This window comes from Fonsecaea pedrosoi (genome assembly GCF_000835455.1).
Source record: "Fonsecaea pedrosoi CBS 271.37 unplaced genomic scaffold supercont1.3, whole genome shotgun sequence".
NCBI classification, from domain to species: Eukaryota; Fungi; Ascomycota; class Eurotiomycetes; order Chaetothyriales; family Herpotrichiellaceae; genus Fonsecaea; species Fonsecaea pedrosoi.
Genome location: NW_013550613.1, coordinates 41119 through 53024, shown reverse-complemented (window position 1 = coordinate 53024; position 11906 = coordinate 41119). Strand labels below are relative to the sequence as shown.

At 50.6% G+C, this 11906-nt stretch overlaps 7 protein-coding genes across 7 annotated transcripts; 3 read left to right on the top strand and 4 right to left on the bottom strand.

The window, feature by feature from the left end:
- Positions 1-22: 22 nt before the first annotated feature.
- Z517_03886 (uncharacterized protein) lies at positions 23-686 on the top strand (the record flags this gene model as incomplete). The annotated part of the gene is made up of 2 exons (XM_013429217.1): positions 23-368; positions 424-686. 2 exons carry the CDS (start codon positions 23-25, stop codon positions 684-686), a joined length of 609 nt encoding a protein of 202 aa, XP_013284671.1.
- Positions 687-858: 172 nt separating this feature from the next.
- On the bottom strand, positions 859-1536 carry Z517_03885 (uncharacterized protein; the record flags this gene model as incomplete). The annotated part of the gene is made up of 1 exon (XM_013429216.1): positions 859-1536. The coding sequence occupies one exon, from the start codon at positions 1534-1536 to the stop codon at positions 859-861; it is 678 nt and encodes a 225-aa protein (XP_013284670.1).
- Positions 1537-2143: 607 nt separating this feature from the next.
- Positions 2144-3790, bottom strand: Z517_03884 (uncharacterized protein; the record flags this gene model as incomplete). The annotated part of the gene is made up of 3 exons (XM_013429215.1): positions 2144-2404; positions 2456-3575; positions 3627-3790. 3 exons carry the CDS (start codon positions 3788-3790, stop codon positions 2144-2146), a joined length of 1545 nt encoding a protein of 514 aa, XP_013284669.1.
- Positions 3791-4167: 377 nt separating this feature from the next.
- Positions 4168-5845, top strand: Z517_03883 (T-complex protein 1, zeta subunit; the record flags this gene model as incomplete). Its single annotated transcript, XM_013429214.1, has 2 exons — positions 4168-4174; positions 4224-5845. The coding sequence occupies 2 exons, from the start codon at positions 4168-4170 to the stop codon at positions 5843-5845; spliced, it is 1629 nt and encodes a 542-aa protein (XP_013284668.1).
- Positions 5846-6409: 564 nt separating this feature from the next.
- Positions 6410-7941, bottom strand: Z517_03882 (uncharacterized protein; the record flags this gene model as incomplete). Its single annotated transcript, XM_013429213.1, has 6 exons — positions 6410-7076; positions 7137-7467; positions 7517-7607; positions 7665-7702; positions 7753-7833; positions 7887-7941. The coding sequence occupies 6 exons, from the start codon at positions 7939-7941 to the stop codon at positions 6410-6412; spliced, it is 1263 nt and encodes a 420-aa protein (XP_013284667.1).
- Positions 7942-8597: 656 nt separating this feature from the next.
- Z517_03881 (uncharacterized protein) lies at positions 8598-10007 on the bottom strand (the record flags this gene model as incomplete). The annotated part of the gene is made up of 1 exon (XM_013429212.1): positions 8598-10007. The coding sequence occupies one exon, from the start codon at positions 10005-10007 to the stop codon at positions 8598-8600; it is 1410 nt and encodes a 469-aa protein (XP_013284666.1).
- A 948-nt stretch (positions 10008-10955) lies between these two features.
- Positions 10956-11889, top strand: Z517_03880 (uncharacterized protein; the record flags this gene model as incomplete). Its single annotated transcript, XM_013429211.1, has 3 exons — positions 10956-10986; positions 11025-11315; positions 11381-11889. The coding sequence occupies 3 exons, from the start codon at positions 10956-10958 to the stop codon at positions 11887-11889; spliced, it is 831 nt and encodes a 276-aa protein (XP_013284665.1).
- Positions 11890-11906: the final 17 nt, after the last annotated feature.

The following is an 11906-nucleotide window of genomic DNA, read 5'->3' as shown; positions in this document are numbered from 1 at the left end:
GTCACTACATCGATCTTTCCCAATGGCGGATGATACGCGGCAGTCTGACACTTCACCTGCTGATGAAAAGCCTCAGTCAGATGCCCGTCCTTTCACACGACCGAAGCCCAAGCATGACTTCCCAAAAACCCAAGCTGGGAAGATGTGGGAAATGCTTGGGAATCCTGCGGAGCCCGCAAATGCCTTGCCTGGAGGAACGTACAACTCAGCAGGCGGTAAACCTCCCGAGGTGACTTGGAGGGATGCCTTCAACTTCTCCTACGAAGGAAAAGGCCCTTCATGGTACCAAGTACCTTGCGCAAGAGATGCACTGCTTGTCGGAATAGCTTCTGGGGGGGCAGTCGGAGGTGTTAGATTTATATTGAGAGGTCCTCGAGTCACCCTTCCTTGAATCTTGAGCCTTTGAGTCTGACTTGTTTGTAGGGCTCTCTTCTATGTTGATTACCACCAACCTGGCAGTCGCTGGATTTGCACTCTCGGCCTCCGGAATGTACTACTGGTGCGACCAAAGACGACGCGAGGAAGCTAGAGGCATGGCAATGGCTGTTCAAGGCATGAAGATGCTTCATGAGAAGAAAGCTCGGGAGAAGGCGGCTGAGGAAGCTGCGCGCGCAGCCGCAGCCGCAGCCGCAGACATTGAGGAGCAGGAACGGAAACGGAGAGCTCACTGGTACAAATTCTGGTAAAGGTATTGCTGTCTTAAGGATGAACAGTTCGTGGCGCGCGGCGTTCACTGACTGACGGTGGAAAGGAGTCCTTGCCGGGCTCCATGCGTGTATCATATGGTACTTTAATGATGGTTGTCTTAGGTCCGAGGGTGTGGAGGGAAAATTGGCCCTCTCTCAGGTTTGGCTGATCTCAGCCGTCGTGGAAATGAACACGGGCGGTCTTACGAGGCGAGGACTCGATGGTTAATGAGTTTTCGTCTTCGTCGAGACCACGTTTTCTCCTCTCACTTCTCTGTTGTCTCGCTTCTCGCGCTTCGCGATTCTTGTAGTTGGACAGTTGCTGTTTCCGCCGCTGCGATCTTGACCATGCCACTGCTGCTGTTGGTTTGAAACCAATGCCGTTTATCCCATATCCGTCGTCACTCGGGTCGTCGGGATCATGACCAGTGATCTCAGAATCTTGCCAAAATCCATGAGACAAGCCACTTGCCATGGGCGGAGACTTGGAGCGGGATAGATTTCCTGGTCGGTTTGTTGGGTCGGTAGTAGGTGTGGGATCAGCTTCTGTCAGACTTTTTGATATTTGCTTGTTCTCTGGCGACGCAATGTCCCCATCGTGGTCAGGTGTTCCAGTCGATGATATTACAGGAATCGTGAGGAGTCTTTGCTGCCTCTCACTGGTGTCGTGATTTTCCTGATCCCGACGACCGTGGATTTCGAGGTCATCCAACTTCCGCGCGACTTTGCTTCGCGGACTACCTTCGTCATATCCTTCCAAGTCGCTTTCACTCAAAAGCCGAGGTCCAGGCGCCTCCGTATCCAAGGGGTGGAGGTAGCCTAGCTTTCTCTTGGGGGAAGTTGAGGTCATCATGCACGGACTTTGGGGGACAGTGCAAATAAGACGGTCATGCGCACTAAGAGCAACTCCCGCAGATCTATCCAGCAGTCCACCATGGGTAATGTGTAAGTGTCAGCGACTCTTTCACGTGCGCTTTATAGAACGTCATGGATCTAATGACACATGTGAAGCGTAAGTACTGGAGTGAGAGGTTGACAGTGACACAACGTCCTCGGCCAATAGATGTTGCGGCGAGTTAAAACTCTCCTCAAAGCTCTCAACAGACTTCTTTCTATTGGGTCAAAGAAACTGATCCAAAGTGCAAATGCGTCAAAATTGCTGCCAGCGATAAGGGAGAGGGGCTGTGCCACGCAACAGGGCTTCAAAAGTGACTTGTCCCAGCCAGGAAGCTAACAACGAATTCAGGTACAGTCATGATATTGGTGTGGAGCTTGAAGCGCCTCCCGCATTGTCAACTTATTTGTATCTCATACATGCCAAGGGACTCGTCACTGTAGAGTTATCAATACCGAGTAACCAGGGAATGCACTGGCTAAAGCTCAATGCCTCATAGCAAGCATAATAATAAAAGGACCGCCAACACCTTGCCAAAAAGAAACCATTCCTGGACTCCCTCCTAATCCCTGGATTTTGATTTCTTCTTTTTCTTCTCGCCGCCCTCACTATCCAACTCGGTCACTTTCCGCTTCTTATCCTTTTTCTCCTTTTTGCCAGTGTCTTCTGGGTCTACGGCCTTGTCTTTCCTCTCCTTCTTATCCTTCTTCTTGTCCTTCTTTGCGCTGTCCGGCTTCTGGGCTGCTGTTTCACTTTGATCGGTGGCTGTTTTAGTGGGGGATTCGATTTCCATTTCTGCAAGGACCTTTTCCATAGCATCCTTCTGTGCGCGAAGTTAGCGTGCGGCCATCGTTGTAAGATTGTCACAACCTACCATCGCTGCCTCGTTCTTGGTGGGTTGTGCCCCTGAGGAATAAAATTCTAGACGTTCCTCAACTTGTTTCTTTAGTGCTTGTCCAAAGACTGTAGATGGAGTTTCGGAGAAGTTGTCAATCCTTGAGGCGATCGAGCACTTGTTTGCGAGAAATCGTGATATTCTTCCTTTGTTTTTCTGCCCGGCTCTTCCAATAAATGAGGAGTGGTATAACAGTCCATACTTGGGCGTGTTTCCTTTTGTTTTCAATGCCCTGAAAAGAGCCTTTTCCGCTCCCAATATCTGAACTGTAGAAGCGGGATATTTTGACAGATTGGTCAGACTGCCAGCGTGAGAGATTAACCGGGCTCCCACGATTTCCCCAATAAGGGCAGCCAAGTTGGGCGCAACCACGCCCATCTTAGAGACGAGATAGCTGTGCAGTGTCTTTCGGTAGTTCGCGAGGCTGACCACTCGTTCCGCAAACAAGGTCACATTTTCCATATCTGAAGACGAAATTTCTTGACCCATGCTTATTTTGGCCGCATCGATGATACTCTTTGCGATTTCCTCGTCGTCATCTACTACTGCAGCTAGGTCGTGAAGGCTGCTGTGGGATAAGGTATTCTTGTCCTTGACGAATAGTGCTACCTTGGCATACTTGTGGTTGTCTGAGACGATCTTGATGAGCTCTGGGAAGTGCCATGAATACCATTCGCGCACACGCATAGAAAAGGTGTTGATCGCTTTATCTAGCTGGTCGAGTATTGCGATAGCCTGAATAATATGGTTGTCGTTTTTCTGCACGGAAAACTTGACCTTGGCCCGCGAGTACGCATGGCCTAGACCAAGCTGTGCGGTATTCGTATCACCTTCGCGGAGTTGTTTGAGGAGCTTCTCGGAGTGTAGCCGGATTCCTCGAAGCATGTCCTGAACGACTTCGCTTGTGTCTCCAGTCTCACACTCGATGTTGGGGAATGCTGTCTTAATGCTGGCCGCAAGGATTTTGTCTGAGACACCCAAGGTAATTTTGTTCTTCTTTCCAGCCTTTGGGAGGTTTAGTTCGAGGAAGGATTTGAGATAGTCTGATGCGATGCCTTCAGAGATGTCGTTCAGCTCTGAAAGCGCTTGCTTTCCGCTCCTGAGGTATGGTTAGCGATGCACTATAATTGAGTGATGATGAGAGTCGTACTCGAATGGAAGGAAACTGACGAGGTCCACCATCTTCCCAAATCGTGCAAGATCTTGAACACTATCTTGAACCTCCTTCAGACGATTGCCGACAGTATCAGCCTGGTGGACGACCTTGAACACGGAATAGCCCATAGGCCCTTCATGGAGGAGAAAATCGGCCATGGCGCAACTGTGTAATTGGGGATTGGAGGGTGCAGGCTTCACAGTCCACCTAGGCTACCCAAGTCACACCTCTGGGAAGTCTGAAAGTTGTAGCTGTAATCAATGCCTACTAAGGAACAGATGCTGTGAGAGCGTGAGTTTCGCCTCGAAATTTTAAGACTCTCCCAGAAAATAATTCCGCAGCTTCAGAAGTTGCACTGAGGATGCTCTGATTTGCGGGTTTTTGGTCTTGGCACGCAACATGATTGGCGTAAGTGCTCCCCGGCAGACCTTCCAAGATCAACGAGAATCCTTGGCATGAAATTGTATGCAATCCCGCCATGAAAGTTCAAACAGGGCGATTCTAGTGTTACCACCATGATCTGTACAACTACAAGATGTCTGGTAAGTCTACTGATCTTTTTCCGGCGACCATCTATCTGACCATGTACAGCAACGCAGCTTTTGAACCCTAAAGCAGAATCTCGCCGGAGAGCAGAGGCACTTCGAATCAACATCAACGCAGGGGAAGGCCTCCAGGATGTTCTCAAGTCGAACCTGGGCCCTTCGGGCACAATCAAGATGTTGGTTGACGGGTCAGGTCAAATCAAGCTGACAAAAGATGGTGCGGTGTTGCTGAAAGAGATGTCAATACAAAACCCCACCGCCACCTTGATTGCTCGCGCTGCAACGGCGCAGGACGACATTACTGGCGACGGCACAACGTCTGTGGTGCTACTGATAGGCGAGCTCCTAAAACAAGCAGACCGATACATCCAAGAAGGTCTGCATCCAAGAGTCATCACCGACGGCTTTGAAATCGCCAAAACAGAGACCCTCAAGTTTCTTGACACCTTCAAAATCACCCGTGATATCGACCGCAATCTACTTCTCTCGATTGCAAAAACTTCCCTCTCCACAAAGATCAACGCCGCTCTTGCCGCACAGCTGACGCCATCTATCGTTGACGCCGTATTAGCCATCCACCGGCCTCCTCAAAAACCCGACTTGCACATGATCGAAATCATGAAATTGCAACACAAACTAAGTTCTGACACCACCTTGATTCGAGGTCTAGTGTTAGACCATGGCGCGCGACATCCTGATATGCCGAAACGAGTCGAGAACGCTTTCATTCTCACCTTGAATGTCTCTCTCGAATATGAAAAGTCTGAAATCAACTCCGGGTTTTATTACAGCAGCGCCGAACAAAGAGACAAACTTGTCGCTTCAGAGCGTCGCTTCGTTGATGAAAAGCTCAAGAAGATTGTCGCTCTAAAGAATGAAGTTTGTGGATCCGATCCTAAGAAGTCCTTTGTGGTGATAAACCAGAAGGGTATCGATCCACTGAGTCTCGACGTCCTTGTCAAGAACGGCATCTTGGCGCTTAGGCGAGCAAAGAGACGGAACATGGAACGTCTCCAACTCGTATGCGGTGGAAAGGCGCAGAACAGTGTTGATGATCTCGATCCTTCAGTGCTTGGATGGGCAGGACTGGTCTATGAACAGACCCTGGGCGAGGAGAAATATACCTTTGTCGAGGAAGTGAAAGACCCGAAATCAGTTACACTTCTAATTAAGGGGCCCAACCAGCACAGCATCACCCAAATTACAGACGCAGTCAGAGACGGATTACGAAGCGTATACAACACCATTGTGGACGGGTGTGTCGTTCCTGGGGCTGGGTCGTTCCAGATCGCCGCTGCAGCACACCTTTCGTCAGAAGCGGTGCGAAAAACAGTCAAGGGCAAAGCCAAATGGGGTGTTGCTGCCTTCGCAGACGCCCTTTTGATCATCCCGAAAACACTCGCCGCAAATTCTGGACACGACATCCAGGACGCACTAGCCGCCCTGCAAGATGAATTTGCCGAGGGAAATGTGGTTGGATTAGATCTCGTGACTGGAGAGCCAATGGATCCTGTGCAAGAAGGCGTGTTTGACGGGTTCCGCGTGTTGAGGAACAGTATCGCGAGCAGTCAGGGAATTGCGAGTAACCTGCTGTTATGTGATGAGTTGTTGAAGGCGAGGCAGATGGGGAGACAACAGGCGCCTGGCGGGATGGATCAAGGAGAGTGACCTGCCCGGCCAAAGAAAGAATCCAAAAAGGTGTACTTTGCTTCTGCATGAGCCATGGCGTACGGCCCCTTGGAATGGTATGACCTTCATGACGGAACGACGCTAAGATCTCATGCGTTGCCATCTCGTGAGGTCGAGGTCAGGGGTAGAGCAACGGGCGAAACTGTACTGCTACGTAGCGTTAGCTATCCGCGTTGGAATCGAGATTGATACCCGTAAAGCCCCCAATTGCCACTTTGCTGTTTATTCCGGAGTGTCTGTCCAGTCTTGATATGAAATTGTGTCATGAGGTCAAATTCATCCAGTATTGAACCGGGTATTCCGTTGCCATGAAGGAATGCCGGATCCTTAGTGCCTGGACTCGCAGGAGTCGTCCATATTGTGCGTCCCTCTTGGTCGACTTCGTACCTATTCGTGGAAGGAAAATCAATCATCCAGCCGTGGTCAACATCATAAATCACCCGACCGCCTCATTCCAATCCGCTTGGGAGGCCATCTAACTTTCAGAGGAACACATCATCTTCGGGCTATAGGACGACACCAAAATAAATCCCCCCAAATGGTCTAGTCGCCGTGAGCTGCATGCTGATTTCCCCACAGACCCGACATCGTGTCATTAATCTTTTGCTGCTGGCGGCGGATTTGGTCCTCTGTCTGGCCCCTGGCATTCCCTCTGGAATCGATTTCCATTGCATCAGCGTCGCCTTGTGAGGCATTCGCACCCGTCGCTTCCTCCCCTTGGATCTGCTGGCCCTGGTCGTTGAGGACCTTGCTTCCATTGACCATCTCGGGCTTGGGTTTTGGGTCCACGCTCATGGCACCGTCCATGTGGCCCGCCATCAGTCCGCCGCCCTCTCGCAGTTTGTTGATCGCACGGACAGTGTCGATGGCCTTATGGAGTGTTCTCCTCGCGTTGAAATTCTTCTTCACCGTTGGTAAAAGGTCTTGACCGTCTCCGGGCCCTTTGACGGGAGATGTGGGGTCGGTGTCTGGCTTGATCCAGGGGTGTTGCAGAGCTTGATGTGCAGTCATGCGAGCGTGCGGATCGATCGTGAGGCAGCGTTTGATAAAGTCTCTCGCAGTGTCGGAGACATTGCGCCAGTACTCGACAGGCGTGAACGAGTAATCGGCGGCAAGTATGGCTTGCATTTCTTCCAGGTTTGAGTCACGGTCGAACGGAGTATAGCCGCAGAGGAGAAAGTATGTGATAACACCGATCGCCCAGATGTCGCTAAAAATTCTGCATCAGTCTTTGACGGTCGTGGCACGGATCAAAATGGGCTTTACTCACACAGGTTTTCCATGACCTGTCTTTTTGAATATCTCAGGCGCCATATATCCTGGTGTGCCGCATGTCGTGGTCAAGACATGAAATTGTTCTTCGTCCATAATCCTCGACAAGCCAAAATCCGCAATCAAGAGGTCGGCATTGTCTTCTGGTGTTCTGAATAATAGATTCTCTGGTTTCAAGTCTCTATGCACGATGCCGTGGTCGTGGAGATATGCAACTGCAGACAGAGTTGCTCGAATCAAGTCGGCGGCGTCAGACTCGTAGTAGGAGCCCTTGCGGCAGATGCGATCGAACAGCTCTCCGCCCAGTGCAAGGTCTGTCACAAGGTATACTATGTCGATGTCAGACTGGCTCGCAACTCTCGGGATGTCGAGCTGTACAATTGTTCATGGTTTCAAAGTAGTCAACTAGAGTGAGGATGTTGCGATGCCCTACTGAGACACGTTTCAAGACTGCGATTTCATTTCGCACCTGTCAAAGTTTCTGTTAGCTGTAGGCTCGATGAGGGTGATAGGGGCCATTATTGACCATATGTTCCCGTCCGGCCATAAGCCGTTTGTTGATGACTGCGAATAGATAAGCCATGATGAACGCTCTGTAAAGTCCTCGAACATACCTTTTGCTGCATAGTACCTCCCAGTGTCTATGTGCACGCATTCTTTGACCACAGAGTATGAGCCTGCGCCGAGTGTTTTCCCTACGTAGAACGTAAGCAAGATGCTCCATTCGATGTCCGACTGATAAGCATACCAGTTTTGTAACGGCAAGGCTGAATCTGCGGCTTTTGTTGCCCTTGCGACGCCATATCCAGTTTTTCTTCTCAATGTTCCTTCAGCTGAACTGCGGTCTAGGTAAAGGATCGTAGAACTGAAGGCAAGCAAGAGGACGCTGACGGCTGAGGGCGCGGGGAAACAGAGAGGTTACAGACAAGCGGTACGCCTAGAGAGAACAAAGCCAGCTTCAAGAGCCCAGAAGAAAGCCTTAGCACGAGAGGATCATGAAAGAAGAGTTCTTGTGAGCAACCGCAAGAGAAGGTGACTAGGTGTGTATTCAGCTGATTTCTGAAATGCGCCCCAGACAAGCCAAAATGCCGTCTAAAGGAACCACGTTGATATTTGTTCGTCAGACAAACCAATTTGCATCCGGGGCTGCGATGGCTGCGCACAGCGCGTTTGGTGGTTGGTGGGGTCGAAAGTCATTCAGGTCAGACGCAGGCACTATCTAGGTGCTATCACCGCAGCAGGGAGGGGCACTTAAAATAGGTCACCCCGCAGCCATCGGGCCCGAGGGCTTCTTGTCCAGGTACCCGGTAATATGTGCCCAGTCTCCTGCAATTCGTTGACGCTAGATCTTGCAAGCACAGGAAAACTTCTGGAACAAAGCTTGCCCTAGAATGCGGAGCTAGAATCACAACGATTATTTCGCTGCCAGATATACATGTATCATCTGGACCTGTGATTCTCACGGGCGATGGTCATCGGGCGGTGAAGCTGTGTCGACCTCCGCAGCTAAATCCGATGACGGCACAGGAATGTCGTCCTCCGAGCCTCTGATACGTATGTAGCGGTTCCTTCTCAACAGTGCTGTCTCATGTGTCTCCAGGATCATCTCATCGATTATCGCACGAGGTCTCGAATGCATGATTGGGAGCTCGGGTTCGTCCGATTCTGATGGCGCGTCAGTGCCGATTTCTTCGCCCTCCTCCTCGCTGTCACCGATCTCGATAATTTTCCGCTTTCTGCCCTGCGCTGGCATATCACTCTGGGATGGCTGGGAGAGTTCTGTGGGGAGTAGCTGGCGTTCCTCTTCTTTCGCAACATTGAAAACTCCGACGTCATTGGTGAGTCGAGAATCAACTAGACCTTGACTGGGCGAAGTGGCCGCATTGAATTGCAGAAGGCCCTTTGACAGGATAGCAAACGGGATCGGGCTTGTGCAGATGTCTTTCCAGGCCATTCGTTGAACTTCCGCGTAACGCAAGCCCATTGACTGCCTCCCTGAGATGTCGAGGCCGTGTCCATCCTCTGCAAAGTCACGATAAAGCATAATTCGGGTATGTACCGCAGAGTCCCAAGCCTGGCTGGCTAATGCCGCTTTCAAGGTTGCCCTATTATGACGTCTTAAGCTCGTTGTCGTGTTCGTTAGGACTAGGATCGCAATGTTCTTGAGTGCCGCCATCTTTGACATGGCGGCTCCAAGGTTCTCAATAATTTGAAAGCGTTTCGACACAGCTTGCTTTTCAAACTTCTCCCTTACGGCTGCCGGCGCGGATGCCTTCACATTTCGTGGATTTCGTGGAAATGAGCCAAGGAGGAGATTGGAGAGGTCGTCGACGATGATCAAACACGTCTTTGCAGAGGGAAAGGAGTGGGGAGGATGCAAAAAGACTGTCAACAGACGAGGCAGCGTGTAGGCGCTGAGGTGAGTAAAGTTTTCTTCCAGGAGTATGTCGGCATTCGAAGGCACTGGAGGTGATGAAGGGGGATCAGTCTCCGCAGGGACTGTGGATGTGCGCATCAGGTCATCCAGTCTTTCTGCGATAAAAGGAGAACCTGTATCGATCCACAGGACCTCGGAATCTTCCTGGCGGGATTGAATTGCATTGACAGCAGCTTGTAGGCCAAAGATGGTCTTCCCCACGCCTGGTGGTCCGTAGACTTCAGTAACGTAGCCCCTTTGAATCCCAGGCGTAGCCCTCGAGAGTCCATTGCGGTCGTTTGTAAGGATTTCGTCCAAAGCTGGGAGACTGCATGATATCCCTTTACATTTGGATGTTATATTTTGCAGGGCTTCAATCGCGGAAACTGTCGGCAGTCGATGCTGGGATGGGGAGGTTGGGAAGTTGTGGATGTCTGCATCTGGGTTCTGCATTGTTGGATTGCACAGACATCTTGAAGGTGATGCAGTGGAAGATGAATCTTTCACGTTCTACCTACTCTGGAAAGTTGGTATGTATTGGGCTCAATGGTTATGGCATAGCCCAGATAGCCACTTGTCTCTGTTTTATTGGGCTCGGAGTAGGTTGCTATCTCTTCAGAATATCCACATGGTTTTTAATTAATTCGACTTTTGAACCTTGATATGTTGGATTGAAATGACTGTCTGACAATGATTAACACTAGCCGCACGCGTGTCCTTCGCTAGCCTTAATATGTTCCCACCGAATGCCAGCCAAGGAGGCAAGTAAAGCGCAGCATTAAATACTCAGTAACTTTTGCAACTACTTCCCCCCTTCTTCCTTCTACAAGATCTTTCACATTGTCTTATCTGTGAATTTGCTTACTCGTTCAGTGCTCCTCGTGAGCCTTCTGATGAGCTCGCCAGGAGGCGTCCCCATCGAGGGTCCGGTTGCCTGAGGTACTTGGGGCAGCATGAAGAAACTCTCCGGCACTCATGGTGTATGCGGGGAGCAGGCTGGCCAGTAGTAATGGATCAATTCCGGTCCGTGGACCAAGCTAACCTTTGCACCATCATCAGAACCATTTGCCCTGTCTCGCAGGGTTTGTCCAGAGGAGGAATAGCTCTGGTTTGTGAATGATTTACATCGCCAATGAAATACCAAAGGTTTGAGTGGAGTTTTTGAGCTAACATGATGCAGTGGGCCAGGGTTCGCCCTTGTAACCGTCAAGAGGGGCAATTAAACTCGTGCTCGACCCGAATCTTCGGACGTGGAGCATATAAGGAACAGCATACTCAGGTCGAGACTGGAGGTTTGGAGACGTTGGGTTAGCAGCTGAATACCACCAGAGCGATTCCAGTCTTCGCGACCAAGAGGACAAGGGAAGAGACTCGCTGGAAGAGTTATTGACGAGTGCGACAATGGCTGTCCGAAGAGTTGCTCTTGTAACTGGTGAGCCCTTGTCCTTGTCCTTATCACTCGGTTTTTAGTGTTATTTTGTCGTGGCGGCGCTGAGCACGAGAAAGGTGGCAACAATGGCATTGGCTACGAGACAGTGAAGGCGCTTCTTCAATCCAACCAGCGATATCATGTCCTTATGGGCAGTCGTTCTCTAGAGAAGGCGCAGCGTGCGATGGAGAAGCTGCACGAAGAATGTAGTGGCTCTGCCAATACGGTGGAAGTGCTCCAAGTCGATCTCAACAATGACGAGTCGATCGAAATGGCATTCGATCAAGTGAAGACGAAGCTGGGACAAATCGACGCACTCATAAATAATGCTGGTACAGTATCCTGCGGCTCGTTTGCGTCATGTTTCCCCGACCTGAGCTGACTCCCAAGCGTACAGGAGCGACATTCGACCTCGCCTTCGTGGCCGGCGAGGTTAGCCTCCGCGATTCCTTCATGAGATCCTACAACGTCAACGTGGCGGGTACAAACGTTTTAACCTGGAAATTCATGCCACTCTTGCTCAAGTCTCCAGATCCTCGTTTGATCTTCGTCACAGGTCTCTCCAATGTCACACAAGCGAGCAGGTCTTATTTCCCCACCCCGCCTCAACCTGCTGGGTGGCCGAAGAAGATCGATTTCGAGACGATTGGGTATCGGTGCAGTAAGACAGCGCTGAACATGTTGATGGTGGATTGGAATCACAAATTGAAGGCAGACGGAGTCAAGGTTTGGGCTGTTGGGCCTGGATTCTTGGAGACGGATTTGGGGAACGCACGACTGTTGGCCAAAGAGATGGGGGCGAAGCACCCCAGTATCGGTGGAGAGTTCATCAAAAGTGTTGTGGAGGGAGCAAGAGATGATGATGTTGGAAAAATCGTGGTGAAAGATGGAATCTCGGAATTCTGAGACCCAATAATCAATAG